The 11140-nt window shown below is 37.7% G+C and overlaps 1 protein-coding gene across 2 annotated transcripts in view; it reads right to left on the bottom strand.

Moving 5' to 3' along the window:
- Positions 1-10936, bottom strand: part of TTF2 (transcription termination factor 2) — a 36860-nt gene extending 25924 nt beyond the window's left edge. For both annotated transcript variants that reach the window (XM_015595469.2, XM_015595470.2), the window contains exons 1-4: positions 10830-10936; positions 10648-10750; positions 8644-8730; positions 686-752 (exon numbers count right to left, since the gene is read on the bottom strand). In XM_015595469.2, coding sequence (XP_015450955.1) covers positions 686-752; positions 8644-8730; positions 10648-10750; positions 10830-10857 — 285 coding nt within the window. In that variant the 5' untranslated portion in view covers positions 10858-10936. The remainder of the gene's footprint in view (positions 1-685; positions 753-8643; positions 8731-10647; positions 10751-10829) is intronic.
- Positions 10937-11140: the final 204 nt, after the last annotated feature.

Raw genomic sequence — 11140 nt, 5'->3', positions numbered from 1 at the left:
ATAAAGTATTAGTTTCTCAACAGTACTTAAAATGCTTGGTTCCTTCTCTGTCCAGGATCACTATGTTTCCAGGACTCAAGGAAAAGCAGTGACCAAATCAAAGCGCTTTTACAATAGCAAAAGCCTCAACAATACACTTTCAGGAAAAAATATTCTCTCCAGATGAACTTTCCCCCAAACTTAAACAAAGTCCTGTGCTTGCTCTGGTTTTGGCTTTTGGAAGATTCCACGATGGGAGTCTAGCATCAACAGCTATCCCTCAACCAAAACAAGTGTCGTCACCTCTCTAGGTCCAGTTCCTCGCATACTGGATATCTGTAGGGTCAACCTAGTTCTCACATGCCAGGAGTTTATGAATTACGCTCCACTTATACCGATACCAAGGCAGTATCAGACTACAGCAAGATGCTGAAGTTAGTCAAATACATCTAAATTTTTCCCTAAATAGGAGAATGTTGACTATAATTAAGACCTTGAAAAATATTTAAGTCAGTGACATAGGAAGCAAATAATTAAATCTAGACTATAACTAGTCCTTCGAATTGCAAGTCTCAACAGGGTCGACTAACTACCTGTCAGAGACAATACGATGAAGAACAACCAGTTTACTCTGGACTTCAAGGTCTTTTCCTGTGATGCCACAAATGTAACATAGCAGGTTTAAACACCGGTGAATAATTCCTACCTGCCACGGGATACTTCCACACCATCGCTTCCCCTTGGCCTTACTTCTAATGCATCGGAAGAACAACCTAGTGAAATAGAAACACAAATAATCAGGGTCTTGAAAGTCCATTAAAACAAGAAATACACTTGCTTTTAATCCCAGAAACTATTTTACAACTATTTGATATCAGTTTTGAAAGGTCACTTGAAATCAAATCTCTTATATGCACCTTTAAAAATTCTCTACTGCAAGGATAGTTATAAGAGCTGAGAGATGAAAGAACAGAGATGTTATGGTATAAGCAGAGGGTATGCGATAGTTTATTCTTTTTACTCCGTAAAGAATGATTGAAATGAAGATACTGATCAGCAGTGGCTGCTAAAATCAGAAAAAGAGAAATAACCAGACATTGTATGTCCCTGAATCTGGTCAAACCCCTAGATCCAATTATCAATTTACAGGAAATACAAACAGAAGAAAACATACAAGTGGACCATGGGGATATGATCTGCAAAATCCTGACAGTGGGAAGCTATTGACAAACAACTTGACTCCTTCAACAAATAAATTACAAGGAAGAAAAAAAAGATGGAGGGGAAACTTAAGAGACTTAAAAGAAATACCAATGAATTGCAATTTATAGACTTATTTTGGATCTTGATTTAAACAAATAAACAAAAACTATGACATTCTTAAATCTACTATAAATTTAAACTCTGGTTTAAAAAACGAAAAAAGGAGTTCACATCTTTTAGAGATGCATACTAAAATATCTATAGAAGAAGTTACATTATCTGAGATCTATCTCAAAATATGGCAGTTGGGGGTGAAGTGGGAAGGTATATATGAAACAAGAATAGCCATAAACTGGTAATTTTTGAAGCTCATGTGTCCCATTATTCTATTCTATCTACTTTTGTATATATTTGCAATCTTCCATTTTAAAAAAAAAAAAGACTGAATACAGATTTACATCCCAGTTCAAGACAGTCCCTACCCACACAGCTTACACTCCAGCTATGCAGAAACAGCTCCACTGCCCCATCCCCAAACTAAGCCATGCACTCTCCAGTCTATCAGCTTTTGTGTGCGTTAACTCCCTCCATCCAAAAGGTGTCTTCTTTATCCCCGTTTTCCCACCCTCTCTCCCACCTCCAGCTGTTAAAGTCCTACAGGCCCCTCAATGTCCAATTCAAAAGTCATACCTCTTTCATAAGGCTTTCCCACACTCCCTTCCCTGCTCATCCACTGTACTACTGCTGCTGTATTTCTGCTGTATTTAGTTGTATTACATTTGTACCTCCCTGTCTGCCTGACTACGTTTTCAGCAACTGGAAGACAATAATCATATAAGATCTCTTCAGTCCTGACCCTTGCCTTTTGTACATTATAGTTAATTACTGCTGAATTAAACAGAACCAATTGATTTTTTCTTTACCTAAAATAACTCCTCAAAAACTTTTAATCAGTTAAATAAGTGTTTTAAATACATATTTATTTGTTTAAATATAGTATATTTAATCAAAATTATAAACTGGCAGTGAAAAGCACTCCTCTCACCATACTCTATCTACACTTTACATACTTTACAGCTGCATAGTTTTTTACACAGCTACCTACAGTTTTCCACTATGTAAATGTCCCATCATTTACTTAACCAGACCCCTCTTGATGAACAGTTGGCTTGTTTTCAAACCTTTACTCTTAAAATCAATGTCACAATGAATACCTTAGGCCCATGTCATTTCACATGTGTTTCAATATATCTGTAGGGTAATTCCTTATTTCTCATATTGTATATTAGCGCCTTCCCTCATTTTCTTGATCATTTAGCTTCTGAATCTTATTTGTTTTGCTGTTTTCTAACTCATTTAATTCCATTTTTACCTATATTAATTCCTCCTTTCTGCCTTCTTTCAAGTTTAATTTCTTATTCTTTTCTTCTTAAATTAGTCCTGTGATATACGACATGAATCATAATAGTCTGAGTCCTAGTTGAAAAAGAATCCCTCGAGGCCATTACTTTACCTGGACATCTAAGCAAAGGTAACAAGCCCAAAACAGACAAATAGTCCACAAAAGTTAAGCTAAAAAAGAATATAGGTCCAGCCCCTCTTGTACAAACACAATTTTCCCAGTCAAGCTCACAATTTAAAAAATATTATCGGTCTCTTTAACTTTTCTAACTGCAATAGGATATTACATGGAACATATGGAATAAAATTTCTAAGATGCTTTGAATGCATAAAAATTCAAAATACTGACTACTATTAGGGAGTATTTATCAAAATAAATTTTTAAAAAATTGCTTATGTTGTTTAAAGCATGTCAAGTACCTGAAATCTTTACTGAAAGAACATTTCATAAATAGGATCTATTTTAAAGCCCAAGCCACACAAGGCAAGATTTGGAGAAACAAGGAAGAAATCAATGCACACCATGCACCTACTATGTGCTTTAATAAGCACAGTGCTAAAAATGCATTTACTTACATTTTTATTAAAATCAATATGGATGGGCTTTTGTTTTTAGGATATGTTTACTAAATTGTACATCAACAAAGAAAGCAGTGAAACTATATTCTCATAGAAAAAGCAAATAATTGATGTCACTATAAAGAAGAACGTATATTAATTAATGATTTCCCAAGACACAGGTTATAAATAATAATGACTAAGAAACCAGCCAGAGAAAGGCAGACAGATCCTTTCTGTCTTCTTCACCAGAAGGCAAATCCTCCTTACTCACTACAGGCTGACTGACCCGCCCAGCACCTCATTTCATAAGTGCCTTCATTTCAGCCAGGCTGCGATTGTCTCAGGTTCCACAACCAGCCTCCCAACTCTACCATGTCATTAGCTCGGAAAATGAAGACATCTTATTTGACTAGCCCCTGCGGCAGTTTCCTTTTCCATAAAATGGTAGTCACTGCGAAGGTCAGATGGATTAACACTTGTAAAGATAAAGGAATCAGACCAAAGCCTGAACACATTAAGGACTCAATAAATAACAGCAATCTTTAGTCTCCTCGTGTGGACCACCTTGCTTGTTCCTATATCCAGGCTTCTGCTTAGAGCCTGGAACACCTTCCTTGTCTTTTTCTCTATCTGAAGTTTAAAGGTCACTCAAGGCCAAGTGCAAGTCTGAATTCCTCCACTTTCTCAGTAATCTTCATCAGCCATAACCCCTTACTGTAGGTCTTACTGTCAAAGAAGCATCTGGCATTTGGACACATCCAATTTAGCATTCTAACATGTGCAGGCCAAACCGCTCACCAACCTTCTCATGCCCAATTCTCATCCCAGTTGTGTCTTAAGGCCCTTAGGAATACAGGTTCACGTCTTTGTATGCCCCAGCAATGGAAAAACACAAAGCTAGATCTCTATCTCATTCTTTTACATTAATATTCAAGATGGAACAAAAATGTAAATGTAAAAAAATCAAACTGTAAATGTCCTAGACAAAAATATGAATAATCCTACAGTGAAGGCTTTTTAAGCATGACATAAAACCCTGAAGCTAAGAGATAAAGAATTCAGTAATTTCAACTACATAAAATTTTAAACTTCCATATGGTAAAAATACTATAAGCAAAACTCTAAGACAAAAAGCAAACTGAGAAAAGTAATTGCTATACATATTACAAAGGGCTAATCCATCGCATACAAGGAGTATCATACAGCACCTACTAAGTACTGGCTTTACTGAGGGGGGTTCTTCATGGGTTAGTGGGGCCTGCGATCCTATTGGCTTGTGCCCAAATGCCTCTGTCATCAGCCTAGATAATCATCATTGGGCTAGATGATCTGCATGCCAATTTTACCCAGTAACTAACCACACAAGGAGTTTCCTAGACATACAAAGATTTAAGTGTTACTAAAAATGAAATATTTTGAACATCCTGCTATAACCAGTTGCTTAAAGAACTAAAACTTGTTTCATCTATTTATAAGCAAAAGTATTTCCATCCATTTTGACCCCATATCCTTGATAATAAAAAGTAAAAAGGGGGTGCAGGGAAGAAGGGAACATGAACTCAGGAGCTCGATGACAATGTACAATGTTTGTAACTCAAGGTGTGCCACTTTTATGTAGTAAATCACTCATGTCAGGCCAAGAGTTCTTTCCTCTGTTTCTGAGTGACCATCAGTTTCCTTTATTGCTCATACACAGAGGGCCATGGCGGAAGGGCCAGTCAAAAGCTGATGGGTACCATCTGGTGTTTCGTACACTCCAAGGTATGAAAAATGGGCATCTTAGCCTCACCGCGGTTCACACCTCTCTCCCATTACTCTGTGGCACCTGTCTCCTAGCTGGGTTAAGCTTTAAACATAACGGCATTAATTTGAGGGAGAAAAGTACTTTAAATTCTTGGAAAGAAAACCCAGTTTGGGGGAAGGAAAGACTGTATTCCCTGAGGTCATTCTCCAAAGGGCAGGAGTTCTGGCTAAATGTCTTACTGTCTGAGGAGGAAGTCATCATCCATGGGCTTATCTACTTCTGCTTAAATTTCCTGCCTGTACCACCTATCCGGGTATTTGTTTTTTATTGTCGTTTTCATTTTTAATTTGTTGCATGTTGTAGAACTGTACTGTATTTGTTCTAAAACAACCTTTTTAAAGCTCTAGTATCTCCTAGTAATAATGTTCTAGATTTGGGCTAAAAGAATTACATTTAGCATACTTTTTTTCTATTTTAAAATAATGATTGACTCTCAGCTTCATCTACCCAGTACAAAGAATGATAAGTTCCAAAATTCTTTAGCCTAGACCTTTCTTCAGAGCTGCATGCTCACTTTTCTGGCTGGTTTCACATAAGATATGATTAGTCCAAATCTCTCTGTTAGCCACACATCACGATCTCTACTCATGCTACGTTTCCTTCCCTGCCTCGCTTTCACCCATAAACCCCAACTTCTTAGCAGCCATTTACTGAGCACTGACAATGAGCCAAATGCCAGATAAGTGCATCTCACACATGACCTTACTAAATCCTCATAACTCAGGGAGTTGGGACCACTGGGATCACTACTCCTGATGAGAAAAAAGGAAGGAAGGAATATGCTTGTGCCCTACCCGGAACTATGTCTTTTCGATTCTCTTTCAGCAAGTTTTCTGCAGTCTAAGTGCACCCGACTCCACTACCACTGTCTCAACCCAAGCCTGTCTTTCACTTAAGAGAAAACAGGTGTATCTGGAACCAGTTAAATCTAGGTTTGAATCTCAGCAACATCACTTTGTGACCATGAAAACTCAGATTCCTTTCCTAACCTCTCAAAATGCTTCCTTATCTGTCTGTAAAATGGGGATACTGAAACCTATCACAGTAGATTCTATGATGATAAGAGATAATGAATATGCCACGTAGTAGGCATTCAATAGTGGCTATTATTTCAGTGGTCTCTTGCCTTCACTGTCTTTACTTCTAATTTACCTTTCATAGCTCTTCTTTCAATGGAAATTGGATCAAAAATTCTTCAGTGGTTTCCTACTACCTAGCACAGTGCTTCTGTATGGTAGAGGGCCCCAAGTAGTATGAAAATGGTTTGAGGTGTCAGGTCCTAATTTCATGTACTAGAAGCCCCTTGGAACCAGCAGAAAACAATCAAAAAGCAGAATTTTAAAAAATTTCATTTACAACTGCATCAAAAAATATAAACATAGAGGACTAAATTTAACAAAAAAGGTACAAAACTCCATAATGAAAACAATTCAACAATGCTAAGGAAAATTTTTAGGTCATAAATAAATATACCATACTCATGGATTGGAAGTGTGATATTAATGTCAGTTCTCTCTACAGTGATCTATATTGATTCAGTGTAATCCCAACAGGGTTTTCTGAGGAAATTTTAAAAGTTGATTCTATATTTTATATGGAATGCGAAGGACCTAGAATAGTCAATCTTGGAGAGAAAAAAAGAGTCGGAATAGATTAATTAGCAAGTCTGGACACAGACCACAATGTCAAGACCACAAGGTCACGTATTCCCTTGGAGAAAAGAAAGTCTCTAACACACAGCACTGAAATGACCGAATAACATTTATTCAATATTATATGGATTAAAAAACTTCTATCTCATAAGGACCCCAAATGAATTTGAGGTAGATCACAGACTAAACCAAAAAAAACCGTAAGAAAAACTATAAAACTTCTAGAAGAAACCACTGGAGAAATCTGTGATCTTAGGTAGGCAAAGATTTCTCAGAGAGAAGACAAAAAGGACAAACTATTAAAAAAATAATAAATCGGATTTTATGAAAATTTGAAACTTCTGCCTTTCAAAAGACAACAAAATGAAAACACCACAGAGAATTGTACAGAGAATACATAAAGAACTCTTCCAACTCAAGAATAAAAAGGCAACACAATTTTAAAGATATGCAAAAATCCCAAAAAGTTATACTGTATGATTTCATTTATGCAATATTTTTGAAATGACAAAATTTTTGACATAGAGGTCACATTCATGGTTGCCAGGGGTAAGGAAGGGGAAGCAGGCGGGAGGAGGATGGTTAGACAAAGGCAAAAGGAGGGATCGTGTGATGAAACTGTTCAATATTTTGATTGTGGTGCCGAATACACAAAACTACGAGTGATAAAACTGTACAGTACTAAATGTACACACACACAAATGAGTATAAGTAAAACTATCTTTACAAATAAGATCAGTAGATTATATCAATATTCTAGTTGCAATATTATACAAAAATTTTGCAAATTGCTACCATTAGGTAAAGTCTACAGTGATCCCTCTGTACTATTTCTTATAACTGCATGTGAATCTACAATTATCTCAATAAAAATTTCAATTAAAAAAATGGGCACAAGATTAAACAAATACTTCAAAGGAGATATATAGACAGCAAATGAACATATGAAACAAACTGTAGTATTCATAAAATAGAATTCAGTTTTGCAATAATAATGAATGATTAATACACACAATCAAATGGATGAATTTCAAATACTGTGACATAAAAGAAGCCAGACACAAAAGAATACATACAGTATGAATCAAAAGAGTGGTTGCCTATGGTGGGTGGAGGAATTAACTAGAAGGGGAATCCAGTGACCCTTAGTGGGGTAACAGAATTTTCTATATTTTGACTGGGGTCCTGGTTATAAGGATGGGTGCATACATCTCTCAAAACTCGACCAATTGAACACTTAAGATCTGTGCATCTTTTTGCATGTATAGCTCAATTAAGAAAAAAAGTAATACAGGCAGTATTCAGGTATATAAAAATTGTGAACATGGTACTTGAATGCCTCTATTTTGGAAGGAAAAAAATCTAGAAAAAACTGCACTGAATATCATATAAAGACCATCACATCTGGCCCCTGTCTTCCTGGCCAGACTTGTCTTCTGAAGTCTCTACTCAAACATATGCAGAACTATTACTGAACCAAATGCTTGCAATTCCATTACTACATGCCTCCGTACCCTAACACAGTGTATCAACTGGTTAAATATGATCTCATTCCTGCCTCTAGTGAATTCCTACCTATCTTTCAATACTCGTGACAAGTATCATCTGCCATATATATAGCCTTTCCTGTCCTTCTTCTGAGTTCCCATAAAAAAGGGAAACTAACGTTTATTGAGTACCCAACATATGTTAGACATTTTTACACATAACTTTGATCTACTAAAGAATCACAAAGCTGACAAGTTAGTGCAAATTAATGACTCTTGGTGAGTCAGTGTTACTGGCTACTCGAGAGAAAAACTAAGGTGGAACAGTTTATCCTGAAATTAGCCAGAGGTCAGGTTTCTCGGATTAACCAGCAGTGAAGGAGTGATCACTCAGAAGATGCTCAATTCACATAGAAATACTGTTTACTTTTTAACAATGATTTTTTAAAAACTCAATCCTAGAAAAACGTACCTGGCTTTAACTCTTCCAGGCAAATTTTAAAAAAAGAAAGGAAAAAAAGCAAATACACTTAAATGTTCCTTTTTGGACACTTACCTATATTCTTTTGTGCCCTGTGGTGGAAATAAACCCTGAAGCTCTACCACAAAGTTCTCATGCAATAAACAATGAGAAACAGGAATGCTAGAGGAAAAAATAAAATAAAATTTTGTTTTAGGAATAGACGTCAACAACCTAAAATTAAATCCAACTTATGGGTTTCAAACTTAAAAGTCCAGGAATGACCTTCTCTGAGTTTGTAACTCCCACACATTTTTATGTCTGTGTGCCTTCCCCTGGGAAAGGGTCCATGGCTTTCATCTTTTCCCACTCCCCCAAATAAAGCATGACAAAAAATAAATCTTTTTCTTGATGACCCATTTAAAACTATACTGTGCTATGCAGCCTCTGCATTGTGAAACCTCCTGGAATGACTTAAGTATCTAAGCCTGGCTGGGAATTTTCCTGTTTTTTCCATCATCATTTTTCTTGTCATAATCCGTCTGCTGTCACTTAGTGTTGTTCACATGCCTATTTTAGCAGTACACTCTACTAATCTGTTCATGCTTGGCATAAGTTTAACTCCTCTCTTTCAACTTCTTATTATGAGAATTTATATATATTTGAGAGTAAATAGATTTGAGTAAGATCTAAAGTATTCTCTTGTATAACCTGCTTATATTCTTGTTATGACATATTCCAAATAGATCAAGTTTATCAAAGTATTGTAAAGTTAAATATTATTGTACTAGTTTGTACAGTAGAACATTTATATAAATAGCACTCTATATAAGGATGTGTTTCTTTTCATGTAAAACTGAGTCTTATGCTACCATTAATACTTAATTCCTATGAATCTGAACACTTTCATGTTTCATGCAACTTGAACTAGGTACAAAACCTAAGAAACTGCATAAAAATTAGAAATAGTAAACCCTAACAAAGCTGTTGACAGCTTATTTTGGGTTGGTCTCTTCTATCTTAAGATGTGACACCATTTTACTCAAAATCATTTTGTATTTAATTAAAGAGGACCCCAGTAATTTCAACTAAAAAAAAAACAACTTATTGAAGGGCTAAGAAAACATTTTCTCTAAAAACTTATTTTCTAAATCTGAAAGTCTTTCACTTAGTTTCAAAGCATAACAAAGATACAAGACATCTAAGTCACCTGAGAAAAACAGAAGTTAATATACATGTTGAAAATGTTTTCTAGTACTGATATCCATTACGTGGAGAAAAGTTACATGATATGGAGAAAAGTTACATGACATGGAGAAAAGTTATTTTTCTCTACAAACTTCAGAAGAGCAGGAAATGTTTAATGATGTGACAGTTTTGAAATTCACTATAGACTGGACACGTGATACTGTAAAAACATTAACAATTTATGGAATAGTATTAACTTTTCCCACTTTAAAAAAGATGCTTAATATTCCTGGGTTTCAGCTTTCAATTTTGTAAAACCAGAGCGCTGAATCAGATACCTGATTTTCTTTCATTTTAATCTCTGAAGTAACTTGTTTCTTTGGATTATCAATCTCAGCACTTAAATGCAGAGAATTCTATTTTTAAAAGGAGCTGACATTCTGCCCATCAAAGTGTTTTAACCTCAAACATTTAAAAACCCATTCGACCTAAAACTCGTGCAAAACGAGGACCAACTATTTTCTACCATGCCTGACCGTCCTCACTTAAATGCGGGGGGTGGAGAGGGTGGTAATGTCTGAGAGGGAGAAGGAAGTTGTCAAGGCCTGACAAATAGAAACCCAGAGCTGGAAAGTACCAGGGGCTCCAGATGCAGCCGATCCCCCATTATACATGTCTCGGCGGCCCAGAGAGGGTAAGTAACCAGCCTCGGGTCACATAGCAAGCAGGAGCGGAGCGTGTCCCCAACACGCCACTTTGCGCTGGGATTACCGACTACTTGAAGGGCCCTGGCTCCGCAGACCAGGGGCCTCACGGGTCCTAGGCCCTGTGACGCTGGGCAGCGGAGTGCCGGCGGCTCCAACCAGGAGGCCCCACGCGGTCGCTGGGAACCGTGCCCAGCTCGAGACCTACTCGGTGGCCCGCACGAAGTTGCAGGTGTCCGCCTGGCACACGTAGAAGCTCTTTCCTTTATTCGGGCCATCGCGGACGCCGGTCTTCAGAAAGCATAAGGTCCCTGAAGAGAGAAGGTCGACAACAATTACGCCACGCTAGACTGACAGACCCCAGGGGACCGTAGGACCCTGACCCCTCACCGTGCTCGGGGCACCTAACTAATTCCATGGCGCCCCTTCTCGCCTCTTCCACAGAGCCCCGCCCAACGCCCGCTTCCGCCTTTTATGCCGGCCTCCTCACTCAGCGACCAATCATCATCCGCCTCCTGTAGTCTTAGCCCCCACAATCCACCGCGGTGGCCTTAACCCCACCCCCTAGCTATTATCAGCCAATCACACAGGACGTCCGCTCGCCTCCAGTCAATCAAAGACGCCCTCAGGCTTAGCGCGCGCCGAAATCAAAAAGGCTAGGAGGCGTGGGGGCCTGCAGGGCGTGGCTGAAGCTGGAGGGC

This window comes from Pteropus alecto, unplaced genomic scaffold (genome assembly GCF_000325575.1).
Source record: "Pteropus alecto unplaced genomic scaffold, ASM32557v1 scaffold106, whole genome shotgun sequence".
NCBI lineage: Eukaryota > Metazoa > Chordata > Mammalia > Chiroptera > Pteropodidae > Pteropus > Pteropus alecto.
The sequence above is the reverse complement of the archived record's forward strand: the minus strand, read 5'-3'. Positions and strand labels throughout refer to the sequence as shown.